The following is a 24047-nucleotide window of genomic DNA, read 5'->3' as shown; positions in this document are numbered from 1 at the left end:
ACACCTCCTGGCTAATAAATGTCACCTAACAAGCAAAGGGTAGAACTAAAAGAAAGCAAACCCAAACAACACATGTGTACTTTTCTTTTTGTTAAACAGAAAAGGGATTGCCATGCACAGCCGGGACTTAACTTGCAGCTTGACAAAATTCCAAATATTACAACAGTAGCCCAGGTGAGACTCTTCCTTAATTATATTCAATTTGAAAAATAGAGACTGACAATGTCTGAAAACTGGAGAGTAACTCTGCCAGAGAATAGGGTTAGGGTTAACCTCTTGGTGGGGCTTGAAGGAAAGGCTTCCACTTAGGCACAGGTTTTTAGTGTCTCATTTTAAGTGATACTTTTTTTTCCAAAATGAACTTTCTGTGGTGTTAGTGGGGCTTTGGTTTTGTTGGTTTCTTTGGGTTTTTGCGGTTTATTATTTTTTGGTTTTGTAAATGCTACCCTGCACACTAATGTTTTCCCTGGTTATGATCTGTTGGAAACCCATATGTCCATTAACATCTGTAGTTTTTGTTTGTCCATGGTCCACATGTTGCTGCTGACGTGCAGCCAGAAACCCTCTGGTTCTCATGTCAGGATTCCATTACACAAATGCCCCTTCAGGAAAGCTTTTGTTCTCCAACCAAAACCGCCCTGGACTCTGTACCAAACAGAGACCTTGCATTTTTAGTTCTAAGACCACCTGCTTTAAAACAACCCTGTAATCTGTCCTGCAGTGTTCTGATATGAATAATGCTGCAGATGACTCGCTCCTCACATGTCAGAACTCCAAGAAACTCCCAAGTATTTGCTTTGTGACCCTGCCTTAACTGGATGGGTTTTTTACATGGTAACAACCAAGTCAAAGTGTCCTACAGAATGCCCAAAACTGGAACTTTCCCTGCATCCTGTCCACTTTTGGCTGCCCAGGTAGGGCACCGTCCCCTCCTGCATCCCGCGGGAGGCCGTGTGCTCCCCCCGCTTCCCCGGGGGCCCTGCTGCCGCCTCTGCCCTCCAGGACGGGTTCGGTGGGAAGCGATGGGAGCTGGCCCGGGCGGTTCCCGTCCCGCCTGTCCTGTCCCTGTGCACCTGTGCTCTCCAGGACGGGTTCGGTGTGATCGGGCGGCGCTGGCCCGGGCGGTTCCCGTCCCGCCTCAGGCGTTCGCGCCAACTCCGCGTTCCGCATCCCCCTGGAAAAGGGGGCGGGGCCGGCAGGGACGGCCGGCGCGCGCGGGGGCCGCCGGGAGTTGCAGTTTCTGAGTGCGCAAGGAACGCAGGCAACTCCATTTCCCGTCTGTCCTCGGGAGGCGGGGCGCGGGTGCGCGCGCGTGGTATGACGGGTACTGTAGTTCCTGCGCCGCTCCCCAGACGAGCGACAGGAGGAGAGCCGGGGGAGATAAAAACTACTATGATGGCGGTAGGAGAGGCTGCCGGGAGGGGGTACGGCGGCCCGAGAGGCCACACGGCGCTCGCGTCGGGGCGGCGGAGCACACGCGGAATCGGCGGAGCGAGTGCTGAGTCGGTGCCGCCGCCGGCTCCCCTCTCACCCGGGAGACGCTTCGGGGCCGCGGAGCCTTGTGGGGCCGCCACAAAATGGAGGCGAACGGGAGCGGCAGCGGGAGCAGTAGCGACTCGGCTCCCGACTGCTGGGACCAGGCGGACATCGAGCCGGGCAGCGGCGCCGGCCCGGGCTGCGCCCCGCCGGCCGCGGAGGCCGAGGCGCAGCAGGAGCTGCTCGGGGCGGCCTTCAGCCGGCAGCTGAACGTCAACGCCAAGCCCTTCGTGCCCAACGTCCACGCCGCCGAGTTCGTGCCGTCCTTCCTGCGGAGCGGCCCGGCGCCCGGCCTGCCGCCGCCCTCGCCCCCGCCCGGCCTCCCGCCGCCGCCGCCGCTCGGTAACCGCGGGGCCGGCACCGCGGAGGGCGAGGGAGGCAGGGAGGGATGGGGGCCATGTTGGGAGGGCGCGGGGCGAGCGGGGCGGGGGTGCCGGGCCCGCGGCGGCCGGGAAAGGGCCACGCGGGGCGGGCGAGGAGCCGGGCCGGGCTGGGGGGCGGCGCGGGGTCAGGGGCGCGGGAGCGGGGTCCGGCCGCGGGAGGGTCTCCCCGGCGGGAGGGGCACGGCCGGGCCGGCGCTGCGCGGAGAGGGGCTGGGCGGGGGCGGCGGCAGCACCGCAGGGGAGCCGCGGCCGGCCCCGAGGCAGCCCCCGAGGTCGTGGGGGCCCCGGCGGGGGGAGGCCGCGGGTGCGGGGCTCTGCCCGGGCAGCAGCAGGAACTGGGGTGCTCTGGCTCCCTGCGGGTCCCCTGTGCGTTTCGGGGGATCCTGTGCTCGCAAAGGGTCACCCATGATGGGGAAAAAACCACTTAGCTTTGCTCTTCCTATAATATATAAAGTCAATATAATATATGTAATATATATAATATGTAACATGTAACACTAGGAATTGTCGAAGATTTTGGAGGTAATAAATTTAGCGCTGCTGGGGAGAAAAGCACTGCTTCAGCCACCAGTGGCTCAGATGTATCTTAAATGTCTTTTTAAAAATTATATCAAGTAATTTATTTTTTTTCTGAACATAATGCCGATAAAGAATTAGTAGGGAAGGGAGTTTTGTCCAGGTGGCCTCAGCTAATGGAATAACCTGAAAATTTACCCTGCTTTTAATTTCAAAGGATCTTTGTGTGCACAACCAATGTTTATACTAGATTTACTTTGCATATGGGAAATTGAAGGAGACCTACTTTTTCATTTTCAGCTCCAAACGGAAGGTCCTTCCAAACATCAGATATGCTGCTTAACTTTGTGGTAGTGTTTTAATGTCACTCCTGCAGCTAAGGAGTTTGAGATCTTCCTCATTTTTCCTATAATTTTCTGTATCCCTATTGGTATAATATGAAACAAGCTAGTGTTTCAGGTATTTATCTAGTAATTTAATTTCACTAAAGACACTACTTGTTACATTATGTTGGCCTGATTTCCTGTTAGTTGTGGCTTATTATTTATTGTGGTTTTCCTTAATATATTAATTGGTCCTGATCTCCCTAGTATCTAGGGATTTAGTTGTTAGCAACTTAATTTTAGTTGTTAACAACTAAAATCTGTAACTTTTATATATGATACTAATATTTTTGTAGCAGAATATTAATTATGTTAGATTATATGGTCTCTACAGCTGTTCAGCACTCTGGATTTTTAGCAGAGGTTGTAGCTCACGTATTGTGCAGGCAAGTAGTGTCTAAGTGCATTAAAATAAACTCCAGAGAAGCCACGGGCAGACTCTTGAATTCCATTTAGAATAAAGGTATATGTTAAATTCACAGATGTAGAGGTAGAGTGGGTAGCTTGGGGCTATGATGAACATGTGGTGCACCTTTGACTTATCTTCAAAATCTATTCCTGTATTTTTCAGATATATTGCAATCTAAATCAAAGGTTTGGGGGTTTTAGCTATGTAATCAATACTGAAAGATTTTTTTAGCATTTTGAATATTATTAGACTAATTTTGTTTTTTTTTTTTTTTTTTTCTCCTGGCTGCTTTTTTAAGGTTTCATCTAAGGTGTTCTGTAGTTCATTTTTTTTTGTAGGAATTCAAACTACATCTCCTCACCTACTCATTATTTCTTCACTTTCCTTTTCTCTACTCTTTTGCTGCTTCTGCAATCTGTGATGAGCTTCTTCTTTCCAGAAATTAGGGATGGCTTGAAAACTGTCTGATCATCTGGAGTGATTGGGATAGCTTTGCTTTGTGTCTTCATTGCTGAGTACATTTCCTACACAGTGCTATAATCTACCTGCTTTGAATTTACCTTGATTGCTATATCTTCTTTAAGGTTTTTAGGATTTTCAGTTTCTCTAAGTAGCTTCAATATCCCTAAGATTAGGCAGACAAAAACCTGCAGTTAAAAAATTCTGTTTCTTTCCTAACTGGAATACTGTACTTGCTGGGTACTCCTCCAGTCTGCTTGCTTGGTTACAGAAGGTAATTGACAGTGTTCTCCTTGCAGATGTTTGTATAAGGTGACAACTACTTTCCTGGCTGGAAGAACTAGGTGGAGCTTGCTCTGGAAATAAGTCAGAACAACATGTGATTAGACAGTGGTGCTGAATAGGTTACTTTGCAGCAGCCCAGTTTGCTTTTGTTCCCATAGGGAATTAGGTGCTCTGTGACACTCACTCTTCATTACATAGTTTGTAGGGGGAAGAACCTAAATTAGCCTTGACACATCTAAACTTTAAGAAATCTAAAAAGTTGGGTGTCACTTGAGCAATTTCAATGGCCTAAAGTTAAGTTCTAGTAGTGCTTTTCTTCTTGGAACGTTCTCTCGGTGAGGTTTTACTCAAGTCATAATTCCTTAGTAATTCAAAGGCCATTATAGATCAGGATAAATGTGTAGTAGCAGCATAGCATATAAAAATTCCACAGGACTGATTCCATTGTGTGGCTGCAGTGTGTGTTTCCTTTCATGCACACTAACTTAATGTTTCTAGTAATTTGAATAAAATTCCTGTCATTTATGTTTAGAGCACAGAAGGAGCACTCTCAGAAGCCATTTATGGAATAAGATGTTAACTTTCTAAAACTGGGAAACTCCTGAGACCTGCATTCCTAATAGCTTACTTTCAAACTGGCTTACATGTGCTTTCTTTTGGTTGGAAATTGTATATTAGGAAGAAAACTGACTGATGTTTACCACCAACATAACTTATGCTCAGAGATAATTTAATTCCAAAATAATCAAATGGCAGTTTCAGAATTATATGGGAAAAGCATATTATTTACATTTTTGAACCTAAGGAATATACTAAAACCAGTATGTTCTAAATGTTGTCACTATGAGGATAAATTTGTATTTATCAAATTGTGTTCAAATCAAACTTGTTTGTGTAAAATCTCTCTTTGTTGAAGTCTGTTGGAAATGTGAAATGAAGACTTTTTGGTTTTCTGTCTGTGACAGCCATGGCTGGAGCACAGTAATGTGCCAGGGGAACTGGAAGGATGTCACAGACATGTTGTACTTCAGGGGAGACTCTCTGGCAGTTGCTGGACTAGCAAACTCAACTAAATTAAGGCCATGTATGATAATGAAATGACAATAGATTGTGTCAGGGCCTCTAAATGGTCATAGTCACACCTGTGCCTTGCAACTTCACTGTTCTTCAGCTTCTATGGCTTCTTTTTGTACTTTGCTTCATTAATTTTGTAGATGTATGTAGCAGAAAATTACATTTTTTCTTTGTTTCTGTATCAAGGCATGGTTCAGAGGGAATAGTTAACACCAACCCCCGATTAATAGTATTTCTATTTTTTTTTAAATTGGTATGAGAGAATCAAAATGTTTTTGAAAATGCAGCATCAATCTGCATTTTTGTGGTTCAGTTTTTGTCTAGTTCTTGAATACTCACAGGATTCTTGGTAAAATTTATCACAGCTTCCTTGTATGGTCTTTATTATATTTTGTGTTAGTTCTTCTTTTCAGAAATAATTTTTAAGTATTCACTGTTGACTCTGCTTGGAGCAGGAGACTAAACTAGCTAACTCCTGGGATCCGTTCCAACCTGAATTGTTCACTGCTTTGAGGTATGCAGTGGTAGTAGCAAGAGAAAAAGCATCATTAGTGTGAAAGTAATAAGAATAAAAAGTGTGACATGCAGCAGGTATAAGGAAAGCATCTGTCCTTTTGGTGGTATTAGGGTTACTGTTTAGTTTGTAGTTCTCTCGACCACTTCAAATTAATTTCTAAACGTCTTTGCTAATGACTGTAATTTAAACAACTTGCCCCTGCAGTCCTGAGCCAAGCAAACATCTGGCTTAAGATTCAGTGCCCCTGTTTGCTTCACTCCCTAAATATCCTCACTTGCCTGCAGTAGTCACTCCTGAAGTAGTTGCATTCAAGCAGCTGGACATCCTCAGCCTTCAAGTGCTGTAAATAAATGGATATCGCATTTTTCTTCCTGCTTTTCCCTGCTCTCATTCTTTCTGACCTTGTAGCAGCTGGGACATCCATATGTCAGTCAGACACAAGAGGTGGAGTTTCAGTATCATCTACTTCAGTTCTGAAACCTGTAGTTTCCAGAGCAGGATGATGAGTTATCTGTACCACTGTGTTCTCCAAAACTTGGTATCTCATTTTACACTGTGAGACTCTTCAACCTCTCAGTCCTCAAGAGACCTCACTTTGCATATGAACTTGCTGAGAAATGCTTGTCTAAGACTAGTAGCCCCCAGTTCATGAAGCTGTTGTGTTTAAGGGTTACATGGTTTTTCATGTCAGCCTTGGAACAGCCCTGTGCTGATGATTTCCTCACCAGTGCTGGTAGTGTTAGTGTTAATGCTTCAGAACTGCAAACTCAAACTGCTCACATGGCAGCAAATCAAGGTTGTATTGTCAGTGCCAGTATATGAGATAAATTCTTATCTGAAAATCTTGATCTGAGTTGGCACTTGACTATCTAGAGCAGTCTTCTGTATCAGCTTCTCTAGACAGGTGAACTGTACAGGCACTTGTGAAACAGTCAGTGCAGAGAAAGGCTGGATGTCTTGGCACTGATGGGTGATCAGATATAACATACCTGTGTGGTGCACTCAAGGTGCCAATGTGTTACACAGATGTCCTTTGTCTACATCTGAAGTGTCCCCAGGAAGGTGGCCAGGATTGTGTTGCTCCTGTTAGAATAATTCATCACCCTTGGGGCCTTGCATGACTCCAGTAAAAGACACACAAACCCCTGGGAGTCAGCTGTGCACTGCATGAACCGTCCTGGGGGCTAAAGCAGCCTGCTGACCATGTGTTTGGCACTCTGCTTTGGGCTACTGCTTGAATGTGTTTGAAAGCATGGTGTTATCTTAAAACTTGCTTGCTCTATCAAAATGAACACAAAAAAAAAATTAGGACAATTCTTGGATTCTATTTATAATCGGGTTTTAAAGTTCCACTTTAGGAATTTTGGCATTTTTCTCCTGTTTTGTGCTGAGAGATATGCAAGGAAAAGAAGCAGCTGATTGTATGAAGCTAAGATAGAAAGATGGTTTTATTTTGTGTTTTTTATTATGAAGGAATAAAGCAGTCATAATTTAATCAATTAAATTAATGACTATGTTTTGAAGAGGTCTATGGGAAAATGACAGTGATTGCATTTCATTACAAAAGTTAGTTTAGGACAGGAGATGCAATACTAAAAATATTAGCCATACTAAAGATCCTGGGTTATGAGCGATTTTTGTCGTAGTGGAATCCTGAACTGTTGAAATACTGAGCTTGGTTTCTTGATTATCTGTCTTAAAAATCAGGTTATCAACTGAGCACAAATACTTGGCCTTAAGCAAAAGAGGACTTCAGTATATTCCCTGAAAATCCCCATAAGCTTTCTTAAACTTAGTTGTTAAGGAGCATGTCAAGTTTAGATAAGATAAGCTTAAGGTGTGTCCTCACTGGGGAAGGAAGAAGGTGGGTCTTTTACTAAGCTAATACATAATAAAAGCCTATGAATATGAAACAAGTGCTAATTTTTTTGATGAATTTTACAGAGTCACGTTAAACTACTAAAGCTGCTTTTGCATTGGTGCATTTTAAAAACTGATGTGTCCAGTGGTGAAGCTGGGTCATAGGCTATAAAGCAGAGCAGAGAGAAGAACATAATTTTGGGTTTAACTTCCTAAACAACTGCCTTACAGTGAACACCTGGAAACCTTTTCTTTCTGTAAAGCCCTTTGTTTAGCTTTATTTGTGCTTGACATAATTTTTGTGTGTTTTTGTTATCTAAGAATCTCTTGGGGCTTTTTTTATTCTACTTTTCACACTGTGTGTGTTTGATGCGGACTTGTATTTTTTTACTCTGCTGTAATTCCCTTTATGCTTTCATTTTAAAAAAAGGGGGGCAAACATCTGTTATGTAATGGATGAAAACTGGTGAGACTGTATGACTATTGTGTAAAGATGTGCTGAACTCAGGTATTGGAATTACGCATACAAAAAGGTGATGGGAATCTTAAGGTGGGTGTCATGTGTTTCTTCACTCTTCAGGAATTCCTGTGAAGTAACTTGATGCCTGTATTAGAGAAGCAGTAACAAATTCACTATACAGGCATCTAAGTTTTGTAGAGAAGATATTTCAGGCTGAATTTCTTTTTTTTTTTTTTTAATTTTTTTTTTTCAATCTCTCTGCTTTGTGGTGCAGAGTTTCATTAACTCTGTAGTCTACCCCAGTTGTAAGGTTCCAGTCCTGCCTGGGTTCTTATCACTCCAGCAGCAGAGCAGGGGCTGGGAGCTGAGTGCTGCTGTGTATTGCACCAAATTTATGCCTCTCATCGATTCTGTGAATGCATTTGCATTGTGGTTCAGGTAACTGATGCTCAGGAATTACCAGTTAACCACTGGGCAGTTCTTACTTTTGTGGAGGCCCTTATCAGCTTTTTCTGGGCATCTGGTAAACACTGAGGTTTGTGTAAAGATGGAGTTTGTCACTACTGCTTAGCAACTGAGTTTGTCTTTAATACTGTGTTTTAACCACTGTTCTGATATTGTTCCTACCACCTGTTCTAGAGATCAAAAACTTGCTACCTTCTAATATAAATTTAAAGAGCAATTTTCCATTGTTTATCTACAAGCATTCTGTTAGTGCTGCAAAGTTCCTAGCTTATAGACTTTTAAAACAATATTTTCAGAGGTTGGATGATAACTTCAAATTTGTTGTCCTTGTGCATCTTTGGTACAACAAAAATGCAAACAAGTACAAAACTTGATGTGATATGCAACCAACTCATCAGTAGTGGAATGCTGTGTGAATGAAGTAGCCAGAGTGGATTCTTTAGGACATGAGATGTATTTTAAAGAGATCAGTCGCCGTGTTTTACAAGCTGTGCAATTTTGGACTCTGTATTGGTAGTGTACATACTCCTCCAGTGAATTTTACATTTAAAAAATTCCCACAATTACCTTTTCTAGACAAGACTCTGAATTACATAATGTCATTGTCTGATGGCACCAGTAGAGAAATGCAGCATCTGTATCCATTTTTGCCCTTGGCATTGACTACAGAGATATTCCAAAAAAATGTCCTAAGGCTCTGATGTTGAGCAGGACTAAAGATAAGCCACTCAGTCCACGTAATGCCGTGGATAAGGTTGCAACAGCAGTTCTTGACTTAGGGCTTGAAGGAGAGATGGAGATGGTCAGGTGTAAAATCCAACAGTTGCTTGTCATGCATAAATCCAGTAATTTGAGGCATTAAAAAATTGGCATCACTTAAAGCATGTCCTGACTTTAAAACCAGATTGTCTACAAAGTATGTTTTGAGTCCCTCTCATGTGCAAGACCAAAATGCACCAGCCCTGTGCCCTAAGGAAGCAGTAGGAAGCATCCTTCTTTTCAGATGATGGTCTTAAGGCACATTTCAGGCAATCTGTTCACTTCTGCAAGGAGTGTGGTAAATCTGAGCCTTTGTCTGAAATAACCTGAAATTGTTTATCAGAAGTAAAAAAAGAAGTTACTGTGGAGAGTGGGTTTTTTTGTCACTTAGAGCATGTTAGTTTTGAAATTAAGTTTCTTTATTTACTTGGTTTCTTAATAATAATTTTTTTAGTGAGTGGTCTATGCTTCTTTCTGCTTTGAAGAAACAGTATATGTTTGATACAATTCAGTGCCTCTTCCAAAGCATGTCTGCCACTTGTGTGCCAGAGTGACCAGAGTTTAATAAATGGCTGTGGTTATAGCTGACTCTCTGTCCCCCCTACTGGGAACTGGCACTACTACTCTTTAGCATCCATGCACAAAGTGTCTTATTGACTCTTGTGTGCTAGGCCTGTACAAAATTTATAGAGGAAATTTTTATTCTACTTCTCTGTTAGTTGTGAAGAAACTTTTTTCCTGTCTGCATACCTGCTGTATTGCAGACCAGAAAGTAAAAACTGAATTTATATGAATGGTGTTGATTGACAATATATTTCTCAGAAATTAACTAGCTCTCCAACCACTCGTAGAACGTCTGTTCCAAGGCAAGTGCATTAATATTGCCATTTGATACATTTTTCATTACAGACAAACTTGTGGAGTGAAATCAAAAGCTTGTTGAAATGATCTTGTAATTAAAATATTTATGCATCCCAACCACAGTATGTGTGAAATAGCCAGCAATCTTCTGATGTGCTACAAAATGGAGGCTTTAGGTTCATACCTAGATTTCGTGCCACCTGCTTACCACACTCAAAAATGGGCTGCTTGGAGTCTTTTCCAGCTGCCAAATGGGACTGATAGGTCATTTCTTTAAAAGGATCTAGGGGTATTCTATTCTTATGCTTTTACTGACTGTACGAATTCATTCTCTTCAAGCCTGGTTGGTTTGTTTTCGAGAGCGTAGCTCATGTCTGATCCAAGGCAGGAGTGCAGGGAATGCTTTCATTTGGGCATTGCTGTGCCCCCTCCCTGGTTTGCTGCTGGCCACTGGGTGTTGTGCTGTGACCCACATTCACCCTGCCTGCAAAGCCCTGTCCTCTGGCCCTCTGCCAGCTCTCCCGGCGCTGCTCCACTTTAGAAAAGTCTGCAGCAAATACGCAAACAGTGCGAAAGCAAAGAGGCTTAGAATCAGGTCCTTCTCTGTATGGCTTTGTTCTTTTGAGGGGATTTGTTTCATCTTTAGGTCCCATCATGCGTATAGAGCAAGTGATGCTCTAAGATCTGTGTTCAGAATTCAGTTGAAGGAGAGCTGGAGTACAGCTAAACAGAGGGTATGAATTTTGCATGTGGTTGAAAAAAAAGATAACTTGTTTCAAAGCATGATGAAGTTGAACTTATACCAAGAGAAAATTAAGTAGGTTAAGGTTTTATGTAGAGTTATAGAAGGCCCCTTGATCATGTGAAATAACGTCCCAAAACATTGAGTGGTGTGTTAATTGCAATGTATCACTCCTAGTGGGTTTAATAATTAGTTACACCTCAGCATAAAATGTAGTGGCATGGTTTAGTGCATGAGAGGGTTGAGTAATTTTTCCAAAAAAACCACACTTGTGGCTTTGATAGATGCACATGAGCAGTGGGATTGCCCTCCACGTAATGGGACTGTGCTCTGGTGTTTAACAGGACTGGCAAACTTTCCAGACTTCTGAATGAATTTATCATTTCTTGACCTTAATAACTACAGAAGATGTTAAGAATTTGTTTTTAATAGCTTGTTTTTATTTTCTACTCAGCATTTAATGGAAATGTGGCACAAGAGCAGTGTAGACATGGCTGTAAGACCCTTTCCCTGCAGTTGTGACACCACATTGTGTCTTTGGATACAATGAAACTGCTTCACTATTTTTGGACACCAGTTAGACACTAACACTTACCAATAGCCATGCTCAAAAAGGATGGGCAAGTAAAGTACTGTGTATAGAAAATTGCTTGCTTTAAGTGTATCTTTCCATTTGGGGGGAAAACGGGTTGTTTTTAGAAGTGGTATATTATTTTCACCATGTCTAGGCAGTGTTCTTTAGCAGTATTTGTGCTTAGAGGCTGTGTTTAGTACCACTTGGCAGGGAGGGAAGTGGTTATTCTTTCCATACAATTCTTGCAATAAAGTTGGGAGATGGTCTTTTATGGAAAAGTTTGGAAATTGGTCACATCATTGCGCTTTAAAAGATAAACTTTTATTTTCTGCAGGTGCACCTGTAGAGCCTTCTCCAGAGGAGCAAACAGCCTCTTGTGAAGGTAGTAATTTTTGTGATCTTCATTACATGATTTTTTTAAAAATTATTGCAAATAATCTCTTTTAAATCTCTATGAACCTTTTCCAATCTTCATTATCCTCATACTACTCTTGTAAGGCAATGTGATTATCTGTATTTATTTCAGTTTCAGAAGCAGTTGGGAAAGGCTCATAAAGTGGCTTGTGGAAGATCATAAAACTAGTATGAAGCAGAATTTTTGAAATGAACCTGTATATTAAAAAGCTTTGGCAAGTGCCAAAACATCTGAACTATCCTTTTATTCATTTAGTCACTCATTTTTCTTTGTTCTTGATTACTGTCATGCTAAGTATGTGTCTAATGATTCATTTTCCCTCCTTTTTTTTCTTCTAGGTTCAAATGCTGCTGTTAACATGGAAATTTCAGAATCTGTTGGTAAGATGAGAATTGTTCCTTTTTACTATGATAGTACTATAATGTACTACCACAGTGCTTTTGCTGAATCACTGCAAACAATGTAGTAGAGCCTGTACACTTACAAATAGTCCTTAGTGTACTTTGTTGTATCTTTATACTTGGATGAGGAAAGAGGTAATTGAACACTAGTATCCATTGAGAGCTGCAACTGGATTGCTTGGGCACTGTAAAATGATGAGTGCTTTATGAAAAAATAATTTCATATTACCAAATAGCCCCATTAACATGTGTGGAATGGTGACTAGCAAAAAAACTTTAAAGTGGTCAGCAATGTGAACAATCAGAATATAGAAATTGTATCTTTCTCATTTTTTTTATAAGGTTTATGAGTGAACTGAAACTATAATCCCTCTCCTTTGCTTTCTAAACATATGGTAGTGTGTGTCTGTGGATTCAGACTACTGCTGGTCTGAGTGGATCTTCAGATTTGCTTTTTCTTTGTAAAATTGTTGCCTTGTTAAAACAGAAGTTTCTGTATCCTAGATTTCTTTTGTCAGCACACAAGCTAGTTTGAAAGCTCCTGGTATTAATAATTTCAGAAACAAGCAGCAGTTGTCCCTTTTTCTATAGGAAAATGTTAACAGACCTGGTAGTTAAAGCCTTGTGATTGTGCCTTTGGGGCAGGGGCTTTTCCCCAGAGTAATTCTTTTTAATTTCTTTATCTATTTGAATATATCTAATTGGTTCATTTTTAGTGGAAAATGGAGAGACAGAAATGTCCCCAGAAGAGTCATGGGACCACAAAGAAGAACCCAGTGAAGTAGAGCTAGGAGGTGGTCCTGCAGGGGATGCGGGGCCTTCTGAAGAGAGCGCTCAGGAAATGATGGAAGAGGAGGAGGAAATACCAAAACCGAAATCTGTTGTAGCACCTCCAGGTGCTCCTAAAAAAGAGCACGTAAATGTAGTATTCATTGGACACGTAGGTGAGTTTTAAGTGAAGGTGGAGTACTTGTATCTGTCTGTTGTGTATTACCTCTAACTCAGAGGATTAGAAATTATTGCTGTTCTTTCTATTCACCATGTCTTGAGGCTCACAGGAGCATTCATTCTAATGAAGCTGCTCTGGAAGAGGAAAAACTTAAAGGTCTTTCAGGGGTAGAGGGCCAAGGGTAGAGTATGTTCTCTTGGACACAACAGTGCCTGTGTGCATGATTTCTCAAGTAGCTGCTCCTGTTGAGTGCTCAAGTGATATAGCTGTATTTGTGATCTGAAGAACAAAATCAGAAAATGGTGCTTCTTTTCTGTTTATTTTAAATAAAAAGGGTTCTTGCTATTAGATTCAAAAATTATTATTCTGAATACTAAAATTAGTAGAGTTACAGCAATATATTAACATAATTCATGGTTAAAAGAAGCACTTATAGCAAAATATTTTCATTTAATAGTTTCAACAAGCTTCATAAAAACTTGGGTGTTGTCAGAAGTAGAGCAGAATTATTGAATCACAAATTAAATTCTGTCTTTTCCTTTCTGTAGTTACTTATCACCTTAAAGGTACTGTAATTTGGGTCCTTGGGCAAATTCCGAATGGAGTCACATAAAGTAAAGGGGCTGTGGGCAGAGGTACATCCCAATATTGAAGAGCAGCCCACACAAGTTAGGGACAAGGGATAAAGGAAGCAGGGAAAGGGGTTTTGCAAGAGCTTCCCACTCTTGACCCTGGCTTTAGCTGGATCACTGCTTGGTGAGGGGTTTTTGTTATGAATAATCCTGAATTTTTATATATGAAAACAGCGTGTTCAAAATTTGGTGTAATTTAATTGACAGTAGATTATAATAGGAACAAGGGCAAGTGCAAGATGCTTCCAAAAACTTAGATTAAGGTTCAAAAAATAAATCCTTTGGAAACAAACTAGATTATTTAGTTTATAATAGTCTGCTGTTTCTAGAATTGTACATTGTTTATGACTTGAATTAATTTTTTTTTAGATGCTGGCAAGTCAACTATTGGAGGACAAATAATGTAAGGGAACTTAAAGTTTTAGATTTCCTGTTCTTGTGAATTAAAAAACATCAATTAAAATGAGTAATATTTTCTTTGTGGCTTTAACCAGCATATGTTAATACTTTTATAACAATGTTTCTATTCCTATTAATTGAGGTACTTACTGTCTCTGGAATTTCTTAATTTCAGTACATTAATGTTACTGCTATAGGATTTTCACTTAATAGAAGCAACTATGCAAAAGCCAACATTATCAAATTTTAAAAATTATTCACTTTCTTAGAGCATGGCTGCTTTTCTTTGTATTTTAAAATGAAATCTGAAACAGCTTTATGCCATTGGTTAAACTTTGTCCTTTCTGTGAAGGTTAAAAAAAATTTAGTATCTTCATTTCCTAATCATAATAATCTGTGGGGATTGTATAAGTAACTATTGGGAAATGCCTTTCTGCTTTCTGTAAAATTGCACTTTTATTTTCCTTCTCCTTAGGTATTTGACAGGAATGGTTGACAAAAGAACACTTGAAAAATATGAAAGAGAAGCTAAAGAAAAAAACAGAGAAACATGGTATGAACTCATGAAGATAGTAGCAACTTTGCCCTTTACTGCCATGAAACTGGTTTTAGTCTCTGTCCCAGTAGCCCTGGCTTCCTCCAGGCATGATGGTGCTCTTGTCCTGGGTGGATTTTTTGTGGCCTCTTGTTTGGTTTGGGTTTTGTTGTTGTTTTTTGGTTGGTTGGGTTTTGTGAGGGCAGTGAGTATATGCAGCACATGCAGCAGCCTGATTGCTGCTTCAAACAACTCCTGCAAAATTGATTTCCCTTTTGAAAGCTTTCTCCTTTTGGCTGGAGGATAAAAGGGGTTCAAAGGGCTCTGGAAAAGGAGCAGTTAAAGACTTCCTTAGGGGTAGAGCATCCTCAGGGGATGTGCATTGACCTGAACTCACTGAATCCTGTGTGAGAGGGGAATAGAAAGGGTGACATGGTTCTTTCCACCAAGCAACTGTTATCCAAGCAGCATCTCTTCAGACACCCCCCAGTGACTACAAAACAAAAGCTAAGGATGTCTGCAGCCTGCTGTTAATGCCAAAAAATATTACTGTGTTAAACCAGTTCAATTGAGTTATTACCACTTGTTTATCATTAGTAAGAGCATTTTTTTTCTTCTTTATATTCACCAGTTTTCACAAAACCTGAAGGATCTAAGTAACTTTTTTTTTTTGAAATTTCAGTTTACCTGACTGAAAGCTAACTTGTTGTTGGCCAGTGGGAAAAATTGTTAGGAGGGGACAAGAGTCTATATAATGAAAATCAATCAAAGATAGTGTGAATAAAGATGGTGTCTATTTCATAGCCAACTTCTGCTTAATATGTGCAAATAAATGAGAACTAGTAATTATAATTCTCAATAATGATATGTGCAAGTCAGAACTAATGTTTTAGTTAATTATGCTGAGAAGGAAAAATTGTTTTGCATTTGATCCTGAGGTCTTTCTGAGACTGAGGCAAAGTTTAAATTATATGAGGTTATATATTAGCTGAAAAATTTAGAAAATGAAAATTGTTTATTAGAATTTTTAGAAATGAATCCTTGTAGGTGTGTGAAGGGAAGCTGGCAATGGGCTCTGCAGCTCACTGTACACACAAATCAGTCAGTTCAGTATTTTCAAGACCAATAGTGACTTTACATATAGCAATGCTGAGGTGGTTAAAATAAGTAAGAGAAAATGTCTCTTATGACTAGCAAATTATATATAAATGTGATAAAAATTGATGTAACAACAGAGTATTTGGGTTGGGATTTTTTAGGTACCTTTCATGGGCCTTAGACACAAACCAAGAAGAGCGAGACAAAGGTAAAACAGTAGAAGTGGGTCGTGCCTATTTCGAGACGGAGAAGAAACACTTCACTATTTTAGATGCTCCTGGACACAAGAGCTTTGTTCCAAATATGATTGGAGGGGCTTCTCAAGCTGATCTTGCTGTGCTGGTAAGGAGAAATCTGATACTTTCATTTTGCATATGCTGTGGAATTAAGCTTCTGATCTTTATTTTTTGTTTACTTCTTTATTCTTTTGGTTACTTACAGCAGGCAGAATTTTCAAATGTTACATTTACTGAAATGAGTGAGTTTTGGAGTAATTTAACAGCTTCTTAAATCTGTCTACAGGTGTCACGTGATTTTTTTACATGTCAATGCAGAAACTAATGGGTAATACTGAGAATATGCCAATGCATTTTGGAAGCTTTTACTAGGTCTGACTAACCAAAGTTTTTTGAATGAGGCAGTATTATTGATTGTTCTGTTGAGAGAATGGTAGAACCTTTATTAAAATATGTATCTTTAATTAGGTTATTTCTGCAAGAAAAGGAGAGTTTGAAACTGGATTTGAGAAAGGTGGACAAACAAGAGAACATGCCATGTTAGCAAAAACAGCAGGTGTAAAGCATTTAATAGTTCTTATTAATAAAATGGATGATCCAACTGTAAACTGGAGTAATGAAAGGTGAGTTTAATATTAAAAAACTAATCTTCACTGACAGATACTACAACAGAATAATTCCTAGGTAAAGTAATTTTTGCTGAAAGTAATTTTTGCTGTATTGCTGAAAGATTGGTTGACTGATGGACTAAAGGCAGAGGTTATAAAACTGGTAGGAAAACCAGAAGCTCAGTGCCCAGGACAGTGCTTCTCAATTAAGCTGGAAGTTCTGCACTCCAACATTCACTATCAACTGCTTGGATCCATGCAGACATATCTAACAAACCCCCGTGCATTCTAGCATTGTTTAATTGCTGATTTGGAAACTTTATACTGAGTCTAAAAAAGGAAGTGATTGTGTTTTCAGTAGTCCAGTTTGCCAGAGTTGTCAGAGAACCTGCTGTGTGTTCTGCCCAGAATTGTGGAAGTTTTAGTGGGAAGCCTTGAGGGCCTGTGCAACCTTGGAATGTCAGCCTGCTTCGCTAAGAGACAAAGGCACACCCAGTTCTCTGTCTTGGTCCTGCCCCAACCTTCTGACATTACTGAATTCACCCCAGACTGAGAGGAGGTAGTGTGACAGAAATAAATAGATTAAACCTCAAGAAACTGTGTGGGAAACTGGAGGAAACTGAGCCAGCACTGAAGTGCCAGCCTGGAGCCTGACCTCAGGACCTGTCTGTGTGGTCTGTCCTGCTGTGCTGGCCTGGATCTCTTGCTTTAAGCAGTTCCAGCTTGTGCTGCTGCTCCCCAGCCCTGTCACTGCAGTGTGGGGAGAGCACTGACAATGCTTTATGGAGCAGAGGAATGAGGGGGAATAGGGGAACACACAATACTGAGCTGTGCTGGGAGGTTGGGGAGAAGATGCAAATAGGCCTCCAGACCTTAATTAGGCGTGCTTGCTGCTCACACTGTAACTTAACTGATGGAACTGAAATGTCTGCATGTTTTATAAAGCACAGGATTATGTTATGCTGGAATAAGTGGATTTAACCTTGATCTGCTTGTCATTTTAATAGATATGAGGAATGTAAAGAGAAACTGGTGCCATTTTTGAAGAAAGTTGGCTTCAATCCCAAAAAGGACATTCATTTCATGCCCTGCTCAGGACTGACTGGAGCAAACCTTAAAGAACAGTCAGAATTCTGTCCTTGGTATATGTATGTATCTTAAATTAAGCAACTTGAATATTTGCTGTATTTCAATCAAAGTAAACGCTTCAGTGAATCTGGGAGGTAGCAGAGCATGGCATGTTGTAGTTGTGTGCCAAAGTGCTTGAGGAAATACAGCCAGAGCAACAAGAACACAGCCATGCAACGTGCCAATGAAAAGCATTTGCAAGCTGCAGAAGATTATTAGTAAAATATTAGCAGTGTTCTTTGGCTGTGTGAGTTCAGTGCCTTATGAGCACTGGAATTTGCCAGTGATGATGCAGCTGATGTTGCTAGATGAGTAATTGTTGGATGTGAGCAGTTTGCTTGAAGCTGTATTGTAATTAGGGACAAGCCATGTCTCTTAGTGGATGCCATGTTTTTCAATATTGTTCAGTGTACTTTAAAAAGAATTAATGGAAATCACATTTGGACCTAGCTTATGGTTTTGTATTTCTGAAATATATTACACATCTCTCGTGAGTCTCAAAGGAATAATTAATTTGTGTAAAATATGCCTGTAATTTAACTTAAAAACATGCATTTCTGGGTATTAATATGTTGGTTGAAGTAAAGTGGACTACTGATGGGATGTTATAATAGATTTAGCTGTCTTAGAGGTCATTTTTCTAAATGATGACAAGATGAATATTATTTCTTTTTTTGGACTGCATTTATCCATTTTGAGTAATTTTTTTAAATGGAAGGGTGCTCATGAAATTGAAACAAATGCCTTCTGCTTTTTTAGTGGATTACCATTTATTCCATACCTGGATAATTTGCCAAACTTCAACCGTTCAGTTGATGGACCAATCAGGCTGCCAATTGTGGATAAATATAAGGTACAGATTGAAATAATAATAAAGAAAGTATAAAGAGGCTGTTTCCAGAAAGCAGTAAATGGACTATTTACTGTACTTTTAGAGGGTATCTTTCCAACTGCAGAATAGAGGAGGGAAAGGGAAGTAAATAATTTTGGCATTATATGGAACTCCTAAAATCTGTAATCTTGCATGACAGCAATTTCCAAAACACTAAGTCTAGCAGTGCTAGATATTCATAGAGTTAAGTAATCAAACCCAGAGGTAAATCATAAATAGTGGACTCTTTAGGAAAATATTTTCAGTTGCTATGTAATGATTTCTTTTTGTGAAGGACATGGGCACTGTGGTCCTTGGGAAGCTGGAGTCGGGCTCTATTTGCAAAGGACAACAGCTTGTGATGATGCCAAACAAGGTATGGTAAGGTTTAGATATTTAGAAAATTTACTACCATAAAAAAAAAAGCTTTGCTCTTAAAGATACTCATTGCTTTAAATCAGAAAATGTTCTGTTGCTCTGTTGAACACAACTAAGCTCTCACATTTTACATGGATGATGTTTCAGGGGACAGGGGGTGTTGTGTAGCTCTTTAGCAGTCAGGACTTGGGCTCTCCTGCCTTAGTAAACTCACTTGGTGGACTACAAATTATTACACTTAACTGGATTTTATTTCATGTTTGTACAGTTGGCCCACTAAGCCTTTTACCTGCTGTGGGTTAATATTGCTTACGAGTTTATTTCTTTCCCCCTTTCCTTTTTTTCTTCTTTCCCCCCAAAGGGAAACAGGAAAAAAAACTTGAAAAAGAAAAAACTTTTTTTAAAAAATTCAGGTATTAGTAATTCATCTTTCAAATATTTTAAATGTTCTGAAGCTTGACAGAACCAAATATAATTAACTTAAACTGTAATGGAATTATTTATTGAAATACTGTTATATTACAATCATTTTGTACCTGACTAAAATATTCACAGTGCAAAACTACATTTTTGTTTTCTTTAAGCACAATGTGGAAGTTCTTGGAATTCTTTCTGATGATGTAGAAACTGACTCGGTAGCCCCAGGTGAAAATCTAAAGATCAGACTGAAGGGAATTGAAGAGGAAGAGATCCTTCCAGGATTTATTCTCTGTGATCTCAACAACCTTTGTCATTCTGGACGTACATTTGATGCCCAGGTAGAATAACAACCTTTCATTGCTGTATAGAGGGGTAAAAACCATGGAAATATTTTATGTTTTGCCAAATCTAAAACTTCAGTAGTTTGAAGTTTCAGTTCAGATTTCTTATTCACTGCTATATCTCTAAATGGGCAATAACATATACACTTAACACTGACATCATTAATTTGAGTTTTTAAAATACAAGTTGTTTTGAATGTAACTTCTTAATGAACTTTTAGATACCTCTAATGGTGAAAGCAAGACCTCATTGGGCTAGTTCTTCAGTTTTCTACTTTCATATTATAAACTTGTAAATTTTGGCTCTTTGATAAAAATTGGTGTGTATATTGTTCAATAGATGTTTTAATATAGTTCTGCATTGATTATTCTCTGTTCTTTTATAACTGAAATCAGGAAAAATGCACTTTTTTTGAATTGTTTTACAGATAGTGATAATTGAGCACAAATCCATTATCTGCCCAGGTTATAATGCAGTGCTGCACATCCACACCTGTATTGAAGAAGTTGAGATAACAGTAAGTGTCATTTTAAGTTGTGATGTGCATATAAACAATCCAGTTGTTGGGATGAAGAGTTCATTCATGTCATACATTTGTAGAGGAGCTAAAGCAACAAAGCTCCAGCCTTGAATGCAATTCTTGGTTGTGCCCTAACACAAACAAAAATGGCTGTAACTGTTAGCATAAGCCTTCTGAAAAGTGTACATCATGACTGAATAAACCATGCAAACTTTTTCATGTATTTGTTTATAAGTATATTCTTTCTCAGACCAATTCTGTTTGTAAAAAACAGGAAAACAACCCTTATTTTAGCACTTACAGCTGTTATTTTTTTTCTTACCCAGGCCTTAATCTGCTTGGTAGACAAAAAAACAGGAGAAAAAAGTAAGACACGGCCCCGTTTTGTGAAACAAGATCAAGTCTGCATTGCCCGTTTAAGGACAGCAGGAACGATCTGCCTTGAGACATTCAAAGATTTCCCTCAGATGGGTCGCTTCACTTTAAGGGATGAGGGTAAGGCTGCTTCAGCAGCAGGTACTGACTGCTGCCAAAACTTACTTGGACTCAGAGCCACAGGGCAGTGAGGTACTAAAATGCTGTTAGCTAGTGGAAATCACTCTCTGGGTAACAATGGAAAAGTTAATCTAAGCAAATTGTTGTCATTGTGCAGAGTCCTTGCTAGTAACAGAGAGAAAGTTTTATTTGAATAATGTACAGAAATATGCATTGTGAAACAAAAGACTGTATTTGAAAAATAACCAGCAGTTCTTTTTTAATGTGTCCTGGAATGTCCACCTACAATATGAATACCATAATTTCACTATATAAAGTTGAAAAATCGGGGGGTTTGTATGTTAGGCTTTCACATGCACACCTGGTAAAACTCAGATTTGTGGGATGCGTTTAAAATAAAGTCTTTGAAGAATAGTAAACAGATCTGGTAGTGATTCTGCCTTGCTTTCTCCTGAGATGAGTGTAGAAGCAGTCTTTCCACAATCCACGTTGTGTTCTTTGCTGTTAGAATAGCAGACTTACTATTTTTAAATTTTTATCACGCTTTTAAAATATACTGATGCTACAACATAATAATTTATTCCCTGTGATTTGTAATACTTAGGGGCAGGTTTTCATGTTCTTGGAGATGTCTGCATTCCTTTCACAGTAAATATAACTCTGCTGTTTGTCTCCTTGGTTTAGGTAAGACCATTGCAATTGGAAAAGTTCTGAAACTGGTTCCAGAGAAGGACTAAGCATTTTTCTCAATGACCCCGCACAATACTGTGAGGAAAATCGACTCAGCAAAAGCCTACTTCACACCGCCGTCTTATTTTCTGCCCATTGATAAACTTCTCCCCATATTTTGCAAAGACAAATTTCACAGCAAAGGTCCACATTATGTCAGCTTTCTCATATTGAGAGCTCTGCTATGCCACTGTTGAATTTTCCCAAAAACAATTTTTTTTTTCTCCCAAATTCTGCTTCCTTGGAAAGATTCGGCAATAGCTTTGTAAGTGATGTGGACATAATTGCCTATAATTATGAAAATCTAAAGGATTTTTAATGTTTAATTTCCCCCAGCATCTCTATTAAGACCTCTTTTTTCCAGGCAGATCATTCAGAGTGTGCGAGTGTGTGTGCACATGTTACAAAGATGACTACCATGTTAATAAACTATTCAATTTGAAATCTTTTTCGGTATTGGAATTGCTTTTGAATAATGTTTTTTATCCGGATGTAACGCAGTTGCATTAGCTTTTTAACTTCCCAGTAACCCAGATATTTGGTTACTTGGACTTTTCTAGAAAACTCCTCAGCCTCCCCACACACACAGTTTTAAATGAGGCAATTGGGCACTCAACCAAGTTTGTATTAAAATAATTAGGTTTGCCCCTTCCCTTTCTTGAATGCATTCTGAAAATTAAAAAACATTCATGCAAATGTGGCACCTTCATTAGCTTTACATTTGTTAATATCTTCAGCAAATTTAGGTTGACCTAACATCATTACTAGACACAGGAAGTCAATTTTGAAGGCTAGAACTACATATTGTGTCTTTATAAAAATTCAGCATTATTAAGTTCTTAACTGCAGAAAATGCTAACAACCAGTAAATCAGCGAAACCTGCAAAAATAAGAGAATCTGTGGCAATAGTGCCTATTAGTATTTATAAGAGCTACATTTTGTGGGAGAACTGGGCCAATTAAAAAGTGCCAGTTACATAAATTACTCAGTTCACCCTGTCTTTAATTTAGAGGGCCGGATAATCCTTGCTGTTTTAAAGATCAGTCTGAACTGAGAGGGAGAAAGACTATTTAAATCCCTAAGAGTTTGCACATACTGAAATATGGGAGGGTCAGAATCAAGCACAGTCTGTAAATTTTTGCATATCAAAAAGCAATGTAAGCTTATGAGGACCAGTGAAGTTTTTCTTGAGAAATTAAAGCAAAACTGGTTCAAAGTAAAGCTTACTCAGTACAACTTGAAGGAGCTGCATAATAAAACCCTATTTAGCTGCACTTTGAAAATGGACTGTCTGCAATTGCTGTCCTGATTCTAACAATTAGGATGAAGGCTAAGGGATTTTTTTCATTTCCCAGAGTATTAGTAGTAATTATTAAAAGGTATCTTCTGAGCTTCTTCAGAATATCTTAAACAAAATATTCTCAGCTGTAAAATTGGTGAGCCCCTCTTCTCCCCCAAAGATTTGCAGTCTAGTGACTGTATCTGAATTGAAACTCAAAACTGAAACAGATTTACCTTTTTTGGGATTTTTTTTTTGTTTTGTTTGTTTCTTTGTAACTGTGGAACTCCCATTCATTTCACTTACAGCTACATTGTATGGACAGAAGAAGTTATTGTCCTTCAGTTTCATATGACTACACTTGTAGCTACCGTAATGCATGGAATTTAAATAAATTTTATTATGTCTGCAAATCTCTGGGCTTTTATTTTTTTGGTAAATTAGGGTTTAAAAAGTAACTTTTTTTTTTGTTGTTGTTTCTACCAAGTGAACAAAACCCACAGTTCCTTGGATCTTAAACTAATGAAGAAATTAAAAACCAGGGAAACTTACTGTCTTGTTCATATTCTGGACTGACAAGATTTCCAGATATCTCACTGACTTCTTGAAGTAAGCTCATGGATTTGAAATTTGCAGTGACCATTATTGGGGAATACTTAGATTCCTAAATTGCTAGGTCCTTTAATACTTTTTTTTTTTAAAGCATTGAAGTGTATCTGAAAACTACATGATGCTCCAGCATCAATTTTCCACTGTTGAGTAAACTTAACGTGGGATTTTAAAACTTCGTTATTTTGAGGCTGGACTGAGTATTTAATATTAAACTGAATAATCACCTGGTGGGTTGGAGTATCAGTAGATAGAAAGTCAGTATTTCCATTATTCATCCCATCTAGTACATTTGATTACCATTTCCATAATTCCAGTTAATGTCACCTGGTCTGTAAACTGCGAGGTTGTATTATTATAAATTCATTAACAGAATCCACATTATGCAATTAAAGATATTCCTATCCTGTAGGAGGTTTTTATTTGGGTATAAAATATTTGCATTCTATAGCAAATACATGAAAATGTAAGGCATTAATGTACACAAATTGGCTGCATTTTGGGTAGAAGAGCTGGAAGTACATTGTATTTGAGTAGTCCTCACATTACATCTCAACTTTTTCATTTCATCTCCATTCTACATTTTATAGTCCCATTTTTGCTACTATTAAATACAGCTAAATCTAGATGAAAGAAGACAAAAAGATAATGTGGCTTTGTTGGAAATAAACACTATTTGCTGATTCACTGATGTAATAAACTTTTTTAAATTACCATTT

The 24047-nt window shown here is 39.3% G+C and overlaps 1 protein-coding gene across 1 annotated transcript; it reads left to right on the top strand.

Annotated features, from left to right (window-relative positions):
• The first annotated feature begins 1441 nt into the window (after positions 1-1441).
• Positions 1442-23126, top strand: GSPT1 (G1 to S phase transition 1). Its single transcript, XM_084216338.1, has 15 exons — positions 1442-1878; positions 11618-11665; positions 12037-12078; positions 12816-13043; positions 14050-14083; positions 14555-14632; positions 15874-16054; positions 16417-16571; positions 17564-17704; positions 18444-18537; positions 18851-18931; positions 19518-19691; positions 20123-20212; positions 20542-20710; positions 21395-23126. The coding sequence occupies exons 1-15, from the start codon at positions 1578-1580 to the stop codon at positions 21445-21447; spliced, it is 1869 nt and encodes a 622-aa protein (XP_084072464.1). The 5' UTR covers positions 1442-1577; the 3' UTR covers positions 21448-23126.
• The last annotated feature ends 921 nt before the right edge of the window (positions 23127-24047 follow it).

The sequence above is a fragment of the Fringilla coelebs genome, assembly GCF_963513975.1.
Source record: "Fringilla coelebs genome assembly, chromosome: 16".
Taxonomy (NCBI): Eukaryota; Metazoa; Chordata; class Aves; order Passeriformes; family Fringillidae; genus Fringilla; species Fringilla coelebs.
The sequence above is the reverse complement of the archived record's forward strand: the minus strand, read 5'-3'. Positions and strand labels throughout refer to the sequence as shown.